General features: G+C 40.5%; 1 protein-coding gene across 1 annotated transcript in view; it reads right to left on the bottom strand.

The window, feature by feature from the left end:
- Positions 1-212: 212 nt before the first annotated feature.
- tbck (TBC1 domain containing kinase) overlaps positions 213-19,862 on the bottom strand; it is a gene marked incomplete at its 5' end in the record, with an annotated part of 38,366 nt that continues 18,716 nt past the window's right edge. The window contains 4 exons of the mRNA XM_079219366.1: positions 213-1,148; positions 6,584-6,743; positions 9,966-10,129; positions 17,758-17,930. Coding sequence (XP_079075492.1) covers positions 1,038-1,148; positions 6,584-6,743; positions 9,966-10,129; positions 17,758-17,930 — 608 coding nt within the window. The 3' untranslated portion in view covers positions 213-1,037. The remainder of the gene's footprint in view (positions 1,149-6,583; positions 6,744-9,965; positions 10,130-17,757; positions 17,931-19,862) is intronic.

Raw genomic sequence — 19,862 nt, 5'->3', positions numbered from 1 at the left:
GTGGGAGTTTCTAGTCAGTATCAAAAGTGTAAAGTCATGCGTGTTGGCTATGCATGAACACTTTCTGGCCAAGACCACAAGATTATGCAATACTGTATAATGTCTTAAGGCAGCATTGTCATCATTCAATGACATTAAATTCAAGAGCAACCATCTTGTAAATGTGAGACCATTACGTCAATTAAAAACACTTTAAAACAACAAACTAACTGTTCACCAACATTGTTTATCCAGTTTATTCATCACATAGTTTTATTACAATTAACTGTAACATGATAGAAACCAATTTGATGGCATACAGTACAATAGTAGAAACAATTCAGTGACATGTAGACAAGGGAAAGTTATTAAATCACCGAATGGACAAAAAAAAACTCAGTGGCCGCTTCATTTTGTACATCTGTACAATCTAATGCAATTTAACGCAACAGCTCTGCCATATATTCTACCTCTGAAAAGCTTATATCGTTCAGTTTAGTTGAAATTGTCAGAAATGAATGGTGGACTATAGTGAGAGGCGTTTCTAACTTTTGTCCTCCCCATTTTTACCTCTGAATATAATCAGGTACAACAACAATACGGCTTAATCAATGCTACAATATAACATGGTTCTTGCAGTGTGTAAAAGTAGACTTAATGGCAGCACTATTGTGTTGGATTGCATTGGTTTGTGTACTTTGTACATAGAGTGACCCCTGAGTATACAACAAAGTAACCTAGATCAACTGGCTCAGAACAGACAGGTTGACATTCACCAAGATATTCACAGGCAGCTCAATGTATCAGCGCAAAGCAACTACAACACAGAGTTGTTTCACAAAAAAAATATTGATTCAATCATTCTTTTTAAAAAGAACATTTCAAACATGGCCTGAAAGACCATTTGATGATGAAATCAAATTGTGTTGAGAAGTGGATTACAATGGAACTTTTCCTTTTACCCCACAGTTTAATTTGAATGTGTATAAAAATAATGTCTAAATGTGTTCCTTTGCTTCAATATCAGCTCAAAATGCAATATACACTGAGATGTGCGATCAAATCTGAGGGGAGGGGACAGTCAGGAGTCCCGTGGGCTTCAGCTTGTTGATCCCTCCATCCAGGATACAAACCCGTTGGAAATTGACCTTTACCAGGTGTACTGCAAACTGGGAGGAGAAAAGAAAGGGAACGGCAGTTATATTTCCTGTACTCATGACCTCAAACGACTCAAACATCATTGGGTGGTTTTCTTGAGAAACTCTTGTAGTTGCCACACATGAGGAAATAACATATTTACACGATAACAGCCTTTCCATGGAAACACCTGCATGGATGTGGAATGTTGTGGGTGTTTCATTGTTTCCTTTCACCTGGCCAGGGGACGACAGGTGGAAATAAATAACTGGAATGCAAAGTTTAAATTTAATGTTAACCTCACAAGTGTCTTAAGTTATTTGGGCTCAGGTTGAAGGTGGCTGGAGTTATGCTGTGAGATACGCAAGGTCACAGGACTTCACAAACTACTTCGTGATAGAGGTGTATTTTGTCCAACTCTCTGAGGTGCAACGAAGCCAACAGGAAAGTCAAGGAAATGATGTCCGTCAAATACAGTCTACATGCACACACAGTCCAGAGAAGAAGTCTAAACAAAAGCAAAAAGAACCTTACAAATATATTTAAAAATCTATGTCAATGCCTTTGATTAATGAGTGAAACGTACTTTGTCTGCCTGGGTTGCTGCTTATACACTCAAGAGTTTTAGGAGTACAGTTAAAGAAAATGCAGATACAATCAACTGAATAAAATGAAAACAGAGCATGGAGAATCAGGCTTACTTATTAATGCCAATGGGGTTTAAATGTTAAAAGGTGCACAGTAAAGCCTGACCACAGAGAGTGCATTCATTGCTTTGCCCCAGAGTTAATGATAATGCCACTGGTCTGGTGCACAGAGATGTGGATGGCATTTAAGCACAATTGAGTCCTTTTATTGACCTTTACTTTTGTGACCTGCACGGCTGAAAGGTCGGACGAATTACTGAGGTTCAACCTCAGATATGGAATTTCAAGTGTGGGCTTGGCCGCAGTGGGGAGGGAGGTTGAATAGTCATCATACTTGCTCGATGTGTGAGGATGAAGAGGTTGATCGATCTTCATACTTAATACAATATGACGATAGTGATAAAAAACAATCACACTAATGCTGTATAACAACACAGATTTTATATTTGCACTGCAAAAGAGTAGCGCTGTGGCCATGTTCTGATACATGAGCCATACGCAGTTTACAAACAACTATATTTATGGCTCCATTCCTCTTCTCCATATACACCTCGGACTTTAAACACAACTCTGCTAACTGCCACCTACAAAAGTTCTACTCTGCAATCGTCAGCCTCATCACCACCAATGATGACAGGGAATACAGAGAACTAAACCAGGACTTTTTAGGATGGTGCCAGCGGAACCGCCTCCAGATAAACTCCAGCAAGACCAAGGAGCTGGTGGTGGACTTCCGCCGGGGTAAACGCTCTCCTCCGATACCGGTGAGCATCCAGGGACTGGACATTGAGATTGTGAAGCACCTGGGTGTTCACTTGAACAACAAACTGGACTGGTCCGACCACGCACACGCACTTTACAAAAAGGGACAGAGCAGACTTTTTCTGCTAAGGTGCAGGGAGCACTCCTGAAGACCTTCTTTGACTCTGTGGCGGCATCAGGCATCTACTATGGCGTGGTCTTCTGGTGCAGCAGCATCACGGCAGCTGACAGGAGGAGACTGGACATGCTGGTGAGGAAGGCCAGCAGCGTGGTCGGGCATCCTCTGGATACTGTGGAGGTGGTGGGGGACAGGAGGATGATGAACCACTACTCCCACCCCATGCAGGACACTCTGGCAGAGCTGCACAGCTCCTTCAGTCACCGGCTGATTCACCCCCGGTGTCTGAGGGAGAGGTATCGCAAGTCCTTTCTCCCCGCTGCTGTCAGGCTGCACAATACGCTGGGCTTCCAGTAGACCACTAACACTTTGACACTTGAACACTTTAATTCATTCACCTGGTGCAATATCTAATACGTGCAATACGTACTTTTTTTTATACACTTTTATTTATTTTGTACTCAGTCTGTATATTTAATATTCTTCTTACTGCTTTTTTATTTTGTTTTTAATTACTGTTTTTTTTATATTACTTGATTTTGATCTTTTTTTCTACTTGTAAGCAATGCTGCTGTAATCCTGTAATTTCCCCACTGCGGGACTAATAAAGGATTATCTTATCTTATATTTACACTTCAGTCTATCTGCAAAAGAATTCTTCCATTACTCTCTAACGGTTATTTTTAACCAAGATAGAAACTGATATCTTTCTGCTGCTCCCTAAAAAAAAGAAATCTAGGACTCATGTCTCATCAATTAAGGAGAACTACTTATTTCCCTCTCTTACTTTCCAACATATGGAAGGAGGACATATTTTCTAAATTGGGATGTTGCCTGAAGCCATATCACTGCAGAGTTTTTTTTTTTTTACATTAAGTTTGGCTAATTTATTCTAACAAGAGCACAAACGCAGAATATATAATGATCAATATTGTTTTGTTACGCTGAAGTTATTTCTGTGCTCTGAAATGTCAAAGACAATGATGTGTCAAGATTACAGGGTTTTCTCCAGACTGCTGTGGATTTTAGAATTTGTTGTATATTGCAATAATATCGTTGCTGTTAATAAACACATAAAAATGTACGCAGTTCTTATTTCTGCTACTTTCAGAATACAGCTAAAATCCAACAAATTGCTTATTGAGAAAGGAGGCTCCGACCGCTTGTCGAACCTCAGATTCAAGAGGAACAGTGCGGATTCCGTCCGGGTCGTAGACCAGTGGACCAGTGGACCAGTGGACCAGTGGACCAGCTCTTTACCCTCGCAAGACTACTGGAGGGGTCCTGGGATTTCACCCAACCAGTCTACATGTGCTTTGTGGACTTGGAGAAGGCTTTCGACCGGGTCCCTTTGGGTTTTTTGTGGGGGATGCTGCGGGAGTATGGGGTGCCGGACCCGTTGGCACGGGCCACCCAGTCTCTGTACGCCTGCAGTAGGAGCTGTGTTCGTATCCTCGGTAATAAGTCAGACACGTTCCCGGTGGGTGTTAGCCTCCGCCAGGGCTGCCCTTTATCACCGTTCCTGTTCGTGACTTTCATGGACAGGATATCTAGACGCAGCCAGGGGGCGGAGAAGATCCGGTTCGGAAGTCTCGGGATCACATCTCTGCTGTTCGCGGATGATGTGGTCCTGTTTGCCTCCTTGGACCGTGACCTTTGGGTCGTTTTGCAGCCGAGTATGAAGCGGCAGGGATGAGAGTTAGCACCTCCAAATCTGAGGCCATGGTGCTCTACCGGAAAACGGTGGATTGCTCCCTCCAGGTGGGGACAAACTGCCTACCCCAAGCGAAGGAGTTCAAGTATCTTGGGGTCTTGTTCACAAGTAAAGGTAAGGTGGATCGGTGCGGCTGCAGCAGTAAAACAGGCGCTGTACCGGTCCGTCTTGGTGAAGAGGGAGCTGAGCCGGAAGGGAAAGTTCTCCATTTACTGGTCGGTCTACGTTCCAACCCTCACCTATGGTCACGAACTCTGGGTCGTGACTGAAAGAACGAGGTCTCGGATATAAGCGGCCGAAATGAGCTTCCTCCGCAGGGTGGCCGGGCTCAGCCTTAGAGATAGTGTAAGGAGCTCGGACATCAGGGGGGAGCTTGGAGTCGAGCCGCTGCTCCTTCATGTCGAAAGGAGTCAGCTGAGGTGGTTCGGGCATCTAGTCAGGATGCCTCCTGGACGCCTCCCATTAGAGGTTTTCCAGGCACGTCCAACTGGTAGGAAACCCCAGGACATGCTGGAGGGATTATATCTCCCGGCTGGCCTTGGAACGCCTCGGGGTCCCCCAGAATGAGCTGGAAAATGTTGCGGGTGAGAGAGAAGCCTGGGTCGGCCTGCTGAACCTGCTGCCACCGCGACCCGACCCCGGAAAAGCGGCTGAAAATGGATTGATGGATGCTTATCGAGTAAAATTAAATAAAATTATTTCCAACACTCTTTATTGAAAGTCAGTTTTCTACTGATACTCTATCAGCTAAAAAAAATCCTCAAATGCATGCAATATCACAGTCTTTTGGGATGTGTATATGGTGCAAGTCGACGTGACGATCAAAAATTAAATAATTACAATTACACATACATAGTGTACATACATTGGACACTACTGTCATGGCGGAACAAGCAGCACTTTGCTCATCTTTGTGGTACTGTAAATGAACAGTTTTAATTTAATTTTCTCAAGCCAGCAGATGGATTTATATCAGTTGCCTTAGATTGTATGAAAAGCTTCTCTTGCAGTTCATTAAATTCCAGTTTTATATTTGCACACACACACACACACACACACACACACACACACACACACACACACACACACACACACACACACACACACACACACACACACACACACACACACTTTTGCTTTCAACTGTACTCATATTGTTTTGTTGATAGCCTATCTGCCTCATTTACATCCTATGGCCTCAATGAGGATAGCAATTACTATATATAAAGTTTCATATTTAACCGATATCAGGGAATATTTCTCGGTATTTTATTTATATAAATATAATAGTCACTACAAATACTGTTCACGTCTGTTTTCATTAACTGTTATTTCACAAGTATTTATAAGTCTTAATGATTAGAGTTTTGAAGGAGGCAATATGACCCTGAGTTCTGCAGACATGACCTCCACCCAGGAAGCTGCTATTCAACGAAAAACCTTTAAAGATTAATATAGAGCCAACTTTGTTTCGTTCCTCTGCTGTTATTTGTCAAGATTGCTTTGTTTGATGTTGCGTTGCAGAAAATCACTCAGGCTGTTGTTTTTTGGAACATGGCAGCCAGAGTACAATCTTTACCAAACCCGTGGTCTTTCTTGTTCGAGGCTCTGCGGGCTGTACTGAGGCACAGTTGTGCTTTGAGATAAAGCCCAACATTACCTTGATTACACGCTCACAGTGACAATGATAACATGCTGATCACCTCTGACGTTAGCATGCTTATGCAAATCTCTGTGTTCAATGCTTAAAATCAAGGTATGGGGCAAAGTGAATTGTTAACTTTTCATCTGGCACCATCATCAAGTCAAGGAATTCAAAAAAATGTATTCAATTCATCTTGATAACGACATGAATTGCCATTCTGAAAGCACTTGCATTGCTAAAATAGTACACTGGGAGAGAGTCTGGTGATTTAGAAGCGGGCCAGGGCACTCCAACAACGTTAGGAGAACAAGATTACCATCGGTTATCTGCATCACACCGGTATTAACTGCTGATCTCTCAATATTTCTAATGCATGTTTAAACAATAATGGTCCGCCTTAGATATTACAAAAAGCAACATTACAGAGAGATTGACTTCTACAATATTATAAAGTGTTTGTATATGACATCTCTATGGTAGGTTGTGTAATCCACAAATTAGGTTTATATGTAGTAGATTGTGTGTGTGTGTGTGTGTGTGTGTGTGTGTGTGTGTGTGTGTGTGTGTGTGTGTTTTCTCACCATAACAGCACTTTTCATGGCATGGCTAATGATCACGATGACACGTCCTCTGTAGTTCTGGAGGATTCCTGTTGCAGGACACTGCACCAGCTCACCGTCAGGGCTGAATGCTGTGCTGAAGGGAATGTTGATGCTGCCAGAAATATGGCCTCTGCCAAAGCTAAAAGCAGTGTGGTCAAGGAGCAAAGCATTGAACAGGTAAGGCACCTTGTTTTTTTCATATAGTTACAAGTAACAGCAAAACCCTCGGGCAACACGGATAATAAAAAGACAGTATTAAACAATATCAAGTCAGTTCAATGATAATTAGAGAGCTCATTCCTGTCAAGATAGCAGTGTGGGAAAAACTAGCTCTCTGAAGGAGCCGGGAGAATAGAGATACATTATGAGATGTAATGAGGGAGTCAGCAGGAGAAAAGAAAAGAAAAAAAGGAAAGAAAGGAAAAAGACTGCTTCTTAGTGAGGGATTTGCTGGAAAACGAGTGAGTATCAGCAGAGGGACAGTGAACAACCCCACAGTGGTATGTAATGGAATAATTACTCTTGAGAAAAGGAGCTTGTCCTATTTCTGAGAGCATAGCTATTGACACTATCGCGACATATCCTTAGACAAGTGGTGCTTCTTTCTCGGTCAAAAGATAATGTTCACCAAATCATACCAGCTGCCACAAGAACATATAGAGTTTGTTAGCGTATAATCCATGAACTAACAAATCCCATTATGGTACATTTAGCCTTGGAAATACAAGAGGCCATGTGCTTTACTGCAGGCAATAACCACCGGGAACCTAGACAGTGAAATCTAGATTGTCCTAAATTAACTCCACAGAATTTAATCCACTTTTTGTGACCGCAGAAACCCACAACAGAGCTTTGCCTAAGATCACAATGAAGGTGAACAAGGGTTGCCAAATCCTGCGAAAGTAGTCAAATCCCTTTTGTCCATGTGTGCTAGCCCGAGGAGCCTCGGTCCATCACAACGCTCATGTAAGAATTTGGCAAAAGAAACTGATATTTTTAAATCTTGCCCTCTACACTAATCCTTATTGATTAATGGCTCTTTTTGCCCCCTTAGACAAATACCATTCCACAGATCTGAAGAGTTACGCTCACTTTGGATCCTCTGCATTTAGTCCAGACAGGGTCCTCTGGGTCAATACACTGCTAGTTATGAATAAAAAATGCGCATCTGCAAAAGCAAATTAAATGTCTTTCTAAAATATTGTAATTTTGTGCAGGGTTATGAAAAAGATTAATACTTATTCTATTGATTGTGGCAAGCAGTTGACATTTTCATTTTTAATCTCAGGGATTTACAGGAAATTTGTTTGTATGGGAGACCTACATTTATGCATGTGTATGCACATCATGTGAAAGCCATGTGTCTCCAAAACGTCAAACAAAGAAAAACTATTTTATTTTATGCTTTTCGGGACAATTTCAGCTCATTAAACAGTTTTTTTCAATTGTTTATTTTTCTTATGAAGCAGGAAAAACCTCTTAAATCATGGAGGAAATAAAAATAATCTCACTTACCACTTCTGGAGATACATGGCTTCCTTTGTACAGCACACACACATATACCCACACATACAGTGAGCTGTCACAAAGAAACGTTTCACTTGAACTATTGCACTATTTAACAAAAGAGCTACTTTTGTATGCAGCTTTTAAATAAGAATGTTTACTACAATCTATATTAAAATGTGCTAGTCATGGCTTGCAGCTGATTGTTAAAACAATAACCAGACTAAAGAATTCTCATGAAAAACAAAAAATAGCATGTAAAAGCATGAACTTAATGTTGCAGAATCTGGCAGCACATGACTAAAGTAGATCATCCTCCCTGAATCTGCTCCTACTTGCCTGAGATGGGGATGTCACTGATTTACTTTCTGTGCCTGTGGTTCAATTTCAAAACTCTGCAAAGCACTGGCACCAGGTCAAGAGGTAAGCACGAGTTCAGAGGCACTGTGGGATAAAGAGAAAGGCTTCTCGCATGCACAGATCCAACTGAATGCAAATTTAGGTTGCGTGTCTTTAACCTGGAACAACATCATTTTGAGTGAATTGAAACATGAATCAATCCGGATAAAGTTTCACACGTCACGCCAGAAAATATATGTCCTAGAGATTACACAACAGGAACAGGCCGGATATAAATGACACTCAAAGATTCATAATCACAGCTTTTACAGGGACCTGGCAGCCACACATGACTTGGACTCTGACTTTCAGAGAACCACTTTGATATCCGGACCAAGACTTGACGTGCATTGCTCATTGTTTACACTCCGATTAGCAACTTCAGATGCAAAACTGGAGTTGGAATTAAGAGATAACCGGAGTGTTTTACAAGTAGCCAGTTTACATACAAATAAACCGATAAAAAGCTAAGTCATCGTCAAACGATAGCCGGCGGATTCTCCACACGGACTGTTTACCTGTATTCAAACAAAGCCTGCTCCAACGTCATTGGTCAATACTACTAGAACTACAAACTGAAACCAGAACGTCTCTGATGCCAAAATCGTTTCCTGTTGCCAACTAGACTGAACAAGACAAAAGACTTTGGCTGCATTCCTATTATAGGTGTTTTTAAAAAAAAGTGAAGGTATTGTCCAATAATGCTTCTACTAGCTCAAACTGTTTATAATTACAACATTTCCCACGCTATTTCCTGTCCTGCCTGCAAGAAAAAAGCTTTGCCAATATACTCCTACAGAAGTGCTGTCACAATTGGGGGGACTGTGTCCGGCAACTTTCCCGACGTCAACAATCCGACATTTACAGCCCACAAGATGGAAAAGAAGCCAGGGTTTAAAATGTCTCTCTTTTTTTTCATTCCCTACACAACTATTTCTGTCACTTTTCATGCGTACAAACTAGTGTACGATGAATGTCTTCCCGGAGAAACTGTCTGAAAGTACAGGCGGTTATTGCATCTCTCTCCTCTCATCTGACTCTCTCTCACCAGCTTTTCACTCGACCTTCAAGTCTAGCCATTCGGAAATCAACTACAAAGCCTTTTGATTCTTGACGTGGTCGGACACTATGTTGTAGGACCCATTTCTGCTGTATAACATGGGAAATAATGATTATAACCCTCCCTTGAATAACAGAAAACTTTAAGTTATAGAAAGTTTGCTAAAGTAAATTCTACTCAAAACAACCTTATCTGAAACTGGCCATAATTTCTCAGCAGAACATTTTTTGTTTTCTTGCTTTGTTGGACACAATCCAAGGTTGTTCAAACAGGCGCCAGTCTGTGTGCACAAATTCCTAATGTGCCTCAGCAGAGAAATATTGTACAGTGTATTTGAATGTTAAAATGCCAGCATTTAACAGACTGGCTGGTAAAATTCAGAAATAGTAAGGATACTCCTCGGCAGTGCGGATGTCAACAGCAATGATTTTGGGCTTGCCGGCTCTGGTCCTTTTGGTGGGCCCGGCCAATGACAGCTCACAGAGATCGATTAAGTCCTCGGCCGAGATCCTTGGGGATACTTCTGCTTTCAGGTCACAAAGCGCCAGAGGATCCCGGGACTGCAAGAAAAAACAGTAACAGGAGATCATATGAAGGAGAAGAAAAGTGTAGTGCGGTAATAAGTCATTATTGTAAAATGACTCAAGAGACAAAGAATAGTGTCAATTTGGATACTGTTGCTTCTTTAAAATCGAAAAACCAGTGATTAGACCTGAATGCCTTCTATTTTAACAAAATGTTCTCTGTATTAATGAAATATTTAACACCGTCCTTAAAAACGGTTTGTCAAACGAACCCAATATTACAGCTCAAAGAGCACCACAGAAGACCAGCAGCGGTGACCAGAACATGGTCCTTTGCCAGTTTCCATGTGCGCTGCCAAATGGATTCATTAAAGCACTGAGCCAGAGGCGAGGCTGCAGGGGACTAAACCCTGGTCTCTGCAACGGTGAGCAGGTGGAATACCTCTATGATTCCGAGATGCCCTGAAATACTTTATAGCATTACATGTGAGAAAAGGGAGTATGCTGCCAATTTCCTTTTCCTTAAAAAAAAAAAAACACTAACAAACACATGCATTGTGATAATGATCGGTCATTAAACAGTTTGGTTCTTCTATTCACTTACATGCAAATCAACTATAAAGAGAAATACTAACAGAATTAGCTATGAATGTCAGCACACTGAATGAAAGCCATTTACAGAACAGAGAAGGGCCAACTGCATGTTGAGTAGGTTTAGTGGCAAAACTCTGCCATCCATGAAATAAAATGCCGCAAACTCCATTGGCTAGCTGAACAATCCATCCGACCAACAGTGTAGCAGTCAGTAACATCTGTGGGTCCAGAAAGGATTTGTAAGATTCATATTTTTTGGGAGAAGATATTAATGGAACAATTCTCTGCACCTGAGCTAGTACCTTTAAATCCTGGTATTGTTCAAGCGTTTTTAAAAAAAATCACCCTGACAAGCAACATGCAAAGCCGTTACATTTCCTCTTTATTAAAGATTTCTAAAACAATTGGGTTATTATTGTCCGCTTCGAATAAATATGAATTGCCTGATCCTTTCTTATAGGTATCTTACTTCAACTGTGACTATAGCAACAATATTTTTCTCAATTCTCTATCGTAATAATTTTACGGATGTGTCTGAAGGGTGCAGCTTCCCTCTGCCACAACAACACAGAGCCAGAATTGTAAAAGGGAAGAGATTTGAGGAGTGGTGCCTTGTTTTCAACAAATACCATTATTCTGCTCTCCTGAAGAACAACAGCAGCTATCCTAGGCAACACGAGAGAGCACAAGCAGCACCATGATCTACATATTCATGGCGTCTTACTGCCATGACCCACAATTTGGTTCGTGGTAAAGAAAAAGGAATTCACCTCGTTCAACTTTCAATCTGATGTTTACCAATCACAAACAAATACATGTAAATTGATAGGTTGAACATAGAGAAAAATAGAAATATCTGTATTTCTTTGATGCAATACCAGCACTGCAATAAATAATGCCATGCACATAATATTCAGTTCTATGTTGAGCCGATAAATGTAGTTGTTTGTGTGTTGAATAAGAACTATGGTGCGTTTTGATTCTTTGTTTTGATGGAATATTAAACAACATTTTATTGAAAGGTGTTTGTATTTCTCATAACCAGAAACACACCAGGACACCAGGACATTGTAACAGAGGTGAAGGTCCTGATTTATATTGCCTCATGCCCCCAATTTAGTTTGTGGTTAAGGGCTAAAACAATAGCTAGACTCATTAACTATATTGCATTTGCTGTAGGAAATAGTACCCTTTCAATAATATATTATATGAAAATAAAAACAAAGTGACTACAAAACACAGCAGGAAACCTTGCAAGTGACACACAACACGACTTAAACTACGGACACAAAATGGCCACAAAGTTGAGTCAACACCTGTGTCACAATGACACAAAGGTGTCATTAAAAATGGAATAGGCAAAATACAATTGTGAGTTCAGTAAATTCAACGTTGGAGCAAACCAGGGTGCGACTGAACACACCTGCTTAGTAAAACCTGCCTGTGGAGACAAGCTTCCAAATTAAAACCAACCGTAAAGGGATTCATTACTGTGGTTTGGTCAGCCGTCAGTCTTGACATTTTTTCTCAATCTTTCAGTCAATGCAAGAGTTCTCTGTTTCTGTTATCATCATGTTGTATTCTTTATCATAGAACCATTCACAAAGAGATGATTTATGCCAGATTAAGCGATTAGCCAATTTCCATCTCCACGTTTGTTGGCAGAGCAGTCACCAGACACTAAAAACATTCACTTAAATGCAGAAACACCATTTCATAGTCTCTATCACAATAACAATTATAGAGATTTATAAGCACACAACATATTATTACCATCACATTAATACAGCACAACTATTCAATTGCAAATTAACTTAATACAGCACAGACATTTCAAACTATGTTAAAAGATACAGAACAAGGAATCATTTCTTGTGGCATCATTGATGTAAATAATCTCTTTGAGATGGAAAAAAAACATACCTGCAAATAGAGCTAACTATACAATGCGGTGCAAAGAAGGCTGAAGGAAAATAAATGTTGGTACATCTACTGTAGGTTTTAATGTAATTTTTAGTCAATAATCTCGGAGATCAATTCACATGCTCGAGTGGTAAATAACGTGGTTAATAGTGCGTAGAAAACATTTGTGTACATTTTCACATGCGGCCAGTGTAAACACATGTACTAAAACCTTAAGCCAACTTTAAATCACTGCTTTTAGCATTGTTTTGCATTTTTGCTGCACACACCCAGAGAAAAGAACACAGTTGCACCAATCTCTCAATGTGTGTGTTCAGCCGGGTCTTAACATTCTGAGCTGGCAGGACTTTCTGCTGTGATGAGCAATGATTACGGCAAGTCCTGTTGACTATCACATATCTAATCACTGGAGATGGGGTGCATGTGGCTGTTTTTATGTGTGTGTGCAGACATCGGTTGTGTATACTAGATGTATGCTGGTCAACATAACATACAATTAGCATGTTGTCGCATAGAGAGAGCTACTAAAGCAAATGAGTAAACAGATGGGGGGAAAAGAGGAGTTGAGGATTGGGTATTTACTGATAAATAAATGCTGTTCCGCCAACATTTTAAACATTATGGCTGATTTATAATTTTAGAGCAGCAGTTCTGCTCAGACATCTAGAGTCCAAACTCTGTGCAAATGATCTGCTGACACAGCAGTCAATGCTGTTTTGGGTCTGACATAATAAACAGTGCTAAGCTGTTGACTGCTCTACATTTGTGTTGTTTGTGAGAGTGAAGAAAGACTTTGGACATCTCCATAAAGTAAAACGGGCTCGGTTGCTCGGCTGAGCTCATCCATATGCACATTTTCAGTGTGCAGCAAATGATGAGTTGCAACACCAATAGATATACTTTAGCGTTACTACACATTATTGTTTCCATATCGTATGACAGAAACAGGCAAAACTATGCAGCCTGTCATTGCCTGTGGCTGACGGAGCGCTCTGTGGCGACTTAAATGTCAGGAAGAGCAGTGTGCGCCAGCTGAAAATGGTTTAATGACACTTTTGCATTTCACTGGTGACAGTGATGAGGCTAAACTGGAGCCATTGATAAGCAGACACAAATCCTCTGCAGTGGTTTGTGTTTGTGTGTGCGTCTACTCACAAATGCTCCTGGTCCACAGTCGCCAAAAGAAACCAAATCATTTAACATATTGAACTGGTATCCATGGTGTAGTTCAGCTTGGATAAAGCTTAATGACAAGGTCAATGACTCAATTAAAGAGCCTTCACACTGCGTGATTATTACTGTGCTGAGGTTTTCTCATATCAAACATTACAGTCTGTTGTGTTTTAGCATCACTTCTAAAGCACACAAACGCATCATATCTGCCAAGTCTGCAGTCCGACAAGAAGAGAAGAGAAGAGAAGCATAATTGAGGCCATGATCTGAGCAAAACGCTGACAACAAATACCCCTCAGAGCAGCTTCATGTGCACATAAACACACACCAATCCCCTGTTTTAATTCTGGCCACACAGCAGTTGCCAATATTGCTCAAACATGAATGATTTCTTTTGAGAAAAAGCAGCCTCCTCTAATGAAAATACATCTATTTTTGCTGACAAAACACACACAGATTGATAGTGGCTGAACATATAATGCTGCTTTGGTGTTGTAGAAGCAACTTGGTTTGTACTTTGTTTGATGACTTTTAAAATTGTAGTCAGGTGTTCATTACAGACTTTAATGAAATTTACAGTACTCTAGCTGAAATATTGATGATGACTTTTAAGAGCAATATTTGCTTTACTTGAAAGATTTATCACTGAAATACGTTGCAGAGTTTACTCATGATTAAGCGTTTAATACCTGGAAATAAAACAGGGCAGACACAGCAACATGTAATACAATCCAAATCCTTTAAAACACCCTGAAATAAATCCAAGCTTTGTGAAGCCTTTACAGTTCAGTGTCTGTTGACAATGTGTCAGAGAGGAATTCATTAAATTCTTCGTCCGTTTCTATAATGTGGATAATATTGAGAAATCTTTTTAAAAAGGTTGAAACATGTCATACTGTCAACTAAACTTTATATAATAAGCTTCAAAATGCTTCAATTCATTGCAGAAATTTTGTAATAGATTGCATCATATACTGTATATTATACAGGTGTTCATGTGATTGGGTCTTGGTCGTAGTCAGTGAAGACATACGAGGCCGGTCTTCACTCATTCTCAACTCATCCCATATAGATTATCCTACCTGATTGGTTTTTGCTCACAGTTTTTAATGCTCATGTGGCGCACATGTTCTGAATAATTTGATCCAGGAAGCATTATGGACATCGATTCACTTAGTCTTTGAAATAACAGCTCTGCCAGCTGTTACATGACAGTGAGCAATAACCTCTCAACTATAGCCTCCTGTTCACTGTACCACATTTATTTCTTTTTTATTTATATTTTAAAGCACAACCTTATAGCCAATAATAATACCATCCTCTTTATGCACAGCACATTACAGTGGTTAGCAAATAGACACATTTATCCTGTTGAGATGGAAAACGTGTACATTTTGGAGCACGTTTACACTGTATGGCTGCCAGAGAGGAGCGACACTATTTGCAAGCAGTCGTCCAAAAATCTAATGAATGGTTCAAGTGTAGAGCATTTTTGTATTTGTTTTGCTATGTTTAGATTGTCTTATTAATGGCTGAGAGAATGGAGGAGAGCCGGTTTTCTACGACACACTCACTCAGACCAAGCTGAGTAGACAGCGGCTGTCCGGTGAGATGGATTTCTGTTCACCACGAGGGCTGAGAATCTGCTGACGGAGCCTCCTGCTCTCTGACCAGAGAGAAGGGCTGTAGGGCAGCATGCAACACAAACAACCCTACAAGCATCTGTATCCGCCATAACAAGTTTTACAATATTAAGTTAGTTAGTCAAGACATCATGGAGAACCACAGAAAAAGTCAGAATTTACTATTCTACCCCAAGTACTGTTTGTTGTATCTTTCCCATTCAATCTTAGCCTCCAGGATAGATTCACACATTCTCAAGTCTGTCCAAACCAATAGTTAAGTGCCCATTAGAACATGAAAACAGGTTTTGCTTGCTGTAATTCTTCTTCTTGTTCATACTGGCCCTAATAAAAAGAGGATACCTTCTTTAAGCAATTTCAATGTAACAGATGAGGGACATATAATCCAGCCATAATACATTTTCACTGAAGCTAATATGAGGCTTCTGCCATTAATCAAATCAGGCAGATATCTCCCAAAATTGCAGGCTTTTAAAATCAGTAATTCCCTGTTCATCTTCGGATTGACTTTATAGGGAAGCTGAAAAGGGAGTGACTGCATGTTGATAGATGTAACTTCCCATACACCTTCATTTGCTGTTTGCTACTGTCTCGTCTGGCAGCATTTCACACACTATACAAACTTAACGAGGCTTTAACTGAGAAAGTCAAATGCCTGAGAAGAAATTCGTAGAGTCAGCAATCTCTGCGTAATATGTAATGTGTGATAATAAGTAATGGGCAAATCATTTCTATTTCAACATTCAGAATCCTATTGTGAAATTAGTGTTGTTTATCGTGTCATTTCAAAGTGCATTACTGCCCCAATGTTTTCTGAGAAAGAGGCGGGTGCAGAAAGATGTGGCCATGGATCAATGCCACCTCCCACCCCTTTATTTTTCCTCTTTGGCTGAATCAGAAAGATTACAGCAATCACTTGGGCACACAACAGATAAGAGGTGACAAGAGTGTGTGTGAGCTTTCTGAACACAATGCATTCGGGTGTGAAAGGCAAACAGAGCTGCGCCACAAAAACTAAACAAGACAATAGACGTGTGTGAAAGAAAGCATCAGATCAATGATTACTTAAAACTATGAAAATCTTTTTGATGGTTTGTTTAAAGCAAGGAACTTTCATTTTGTGTTGATTTTGGCTGTCCCTGTGTACGAAAGTGGGAGCGTTTCCTAGCACCACAGTCTGTTTAGAAAACCTCTAATTTTACTGCAGCAGGATCTTACAGCCTGTTCTGCACAGTCCTGGTTCTGGTTTTCTCGTACCTCCCTTCTCTCCAGCAGGCCCATAAATACGTCCTGGGTCTCCAGCAGTGTGGTGTGGGCTCCCAGCAGGGAACGCGGAGTAGCGAAGCAAAGCTCCACTCCTGGCCGTGGGAGGAGATGCAGCTGCTGGGTGCTGAGCTCTCCTAATTCCACCAAAGCTTCAGACTACAGGTCAACGCCTGCAGCGACACCTGATCTGAATCTGTCCGCAGCGGGCTGGTTTCTGCAAGAGGCCCTGCTGGAGTCTGAGCTGAAGGAGTTGCTGGTGAACCTGCTTAATATTCATCAGATGTTGTGTGAAATCTGGCTTGATGGCACAGATGCCAGCATTAAATACAACTAAACACCATCATTGTGAAGATTGGCTTTGGCGTCTGTACAGTGCGAGTCTGCGTGAGTGGCACTAAATAATAAGAAAAAAAAGATCTGGCAGTCTTGTTTTTAAGATTAGTCATGCTGACTGTAAAAATAGATAAATTAAAAATAGCTAAATAATTAGCTATAGGCTGATATTCATATTTCAAATCACTGCATTTGAAATTAACTTTTGACGGCATTACCCTACAATAGAATTAGAACATAATTTCTGCATTATTTTGTGGTAATCTATATTACTAAAAACATGAAGGTAAACATTACCCCAATTTTAACAAGCATATTATTATGTTATTATGCTCTATTCGTCAAAATAAAACCTCAACGTAATATTACATGGTATTACACTTATTACGTCAGCTCAGTTAGACAGTAAGACTTTACACTGATCTGGTAATAATTATTAAATTATTGGGAGTCAAATATGTAAATATACATATATGTAATTAATCCGTAATATTACCAAGATATTTTCATGGTTCTTAACAAAAGAATACCTCTGAAATTTCCAAAACGTTACCCCATAATTACAACTGTATGTTATAAAAAAACACCAGCTCAGGGTGACTCCCTCCTCGGTCACTGTGGCTTCACCTCAACAGTCACTCACAGTAAAAGTTGGAGATACAAAGTAGATAATGAGGTAAATCAGTTCATAACCTGTGAAAAAAAAGGTGAAACTTCCTTAATTCAACTCACCAGGTCTGTCTTGGGCATGTCCTGATAGTCAGACGAGTAGTATGTTGCTGCTTTCCCAAAGCCAATGTCACCAGCGGCCTTTGGCGGCTGAGCATGCTGTCGATATGTAGCGCTCTTCGGAGTCCAGCAGAAGAGGGTGATGGATTCACGAACACAGCGTTCAATGTCAATTTCTGTTCGGCATAAAGAAGAGTAATATTAAATTGTTGATGTTAATGCAACCTATGAGCAAAGTCAAAAACAACAGAGAAGCCCTAATATCGCTTTTTCCATGAATTGCTTTTTACCCAATTATTATGAAATCAGTGAAAAACAACACATCTTTTTTATGTTTACCCAACTAAGCCAGCAAACATGGATCTTCATAAAGCAAATAGCATAGCCTAGTAAATAGCCAATGAATCAAAAGGCGGAGCTTTGGGTGAAAACAGCAGCTGTTTAAGTTCTACAGTCATGCTCGGGGCTCTGCAAGGCTGCACTTACAGCCACAGCAGTGCTTTCAGCAAAATGCTAACTATTAGCATGCTCACAACAACAATGCTAAAATATTGATGTTCAGCAGTTGTACTTTTTTGATAATTCACCACTTTAGTTGTATGTGTTAGCATGCTTACACTGTGGCTCAGTGGTTAGCATGCCCATTTTTCAATCAGAGGATCGGTGGTTCGAGCCTTGGCTTCGCTAGTCCATGTCGATGTGTCCTTGAGCAAGACACTTAACCCCTAATTGCTCCCCGTTGCTGTGTCTACGGTGTATAGAGCAAAAATGTAAGTTTTCAATTCCCGCTGATAACATTTTACTTTAGCTATAAATGTAATATTTATTTGATAGAATAAAATGATTGAATACAAATCTGATTCCTTCCCATAAAGCATAAAATATTATGTAAATGTGGTGTGGGAGGTTTAGTTGCAGAAGAGAGCATCTTGACCTTGGCATTTTGCTGCCATTAATAATCGTAAGTAGTCATCCACCAGTGCCAGTGGCTCTTTAAAATAATAACTGGTCATAGTTTAGCTGCTGTCCCTCATTCAAGCACTTGTTCCAAAATGTCCTTCTTTCCCCCGAATGCCTCTCCAGCAATATCCATCGTTCTCCTGCTTCTCGCGTTGAGAATAGAGAGGATTAGGGAACAGGGACTCACTGGATTAGCCGAGGATTTGGGTAAATTAGGAATTCTTTCCTTCACACTCTTTCGCTCTGATAGCCTCTCTTTCACTCCCATTTTTCGTGGATAATAAGCAAGTCTGCCTAATGAGTGCTCCTTGGTATGACCTGCACCTGGCCCAGGCTCAAGCGAAATTATAGAAAAAGATGTATCTTTCCCCCACTCTATGTCCCACAGCGACATCAAGGTTAGGGCCTGTCAGCTCACATGGGCTAGGACCTCACAGACTCGGTTACAAGGCCCATTCCAGTGAAAAACACACTAGCGGTCTGAGATTCCTCACCGACGGGCACACAGGCAGTTCAGGAAAACACATTTTCTCTCCCTCAGGCGACGAATGCTGCATGCAATCACTCCTCCAGCTAAAAGAGGCAGGAATGGGGAGGAGGAGGTTGATAGTGGTTTTAACAAGCTCTGGACTCAACGGGGCATTCCAGAAAGCCAATTTCATTAAAGAGCGATTTTCTTATTATTATTTTTGGAAGCAAAATTACATTTCAGTAATTATGTAGAGGTGTTGATTGTGGGCTGTGACTTGTTGCCAGAAATAGTAGAATAGCTGGATTTGTAACTAGCAACTCAGGTGGGGGGGATTGGATTGTGGTGCAAAGGAAGACAGACATGACAATAATGGAGATTAAGGGTTTAGTAAATTAAAACATAGTGAAAATCTGTTGCATTGTAATGCTCCAACCAACCCTGCATAGTATAACAGACGAACCATGAAAATGACTTTGTACATTAACCACAGATTATAGAGCCAATTGAGAATTCCCTTCTCACATTATGAATAGCTCCTTATTTTTAAATCAGGATGACGTTGATAACATAAGGTGGGAGTGTAGAAATTGATTATCTATTGTCCAGAGGTTTGTTCATCCATCCACCTTTGATTTTCATAGTTATACTGTATACCAATGATTATGTTTGGACAGCA

This window comes from Taurulus bubalis (genome assembly GCF_910589615.1).
Source record: "Taurulus bubalis genome assembly, chromosome: 6".
Taxonomy (NCBI): Eukaryota; Metazoa; Chordata; class Actinopteri; order Perciformes; family Cottidae; genus Taurulus; species Taurulus bubalis.
Note: the sequence above shows the minus strand (reverse complement) of the source record. Positions and strands in the feature narration are given on the sequence as shown.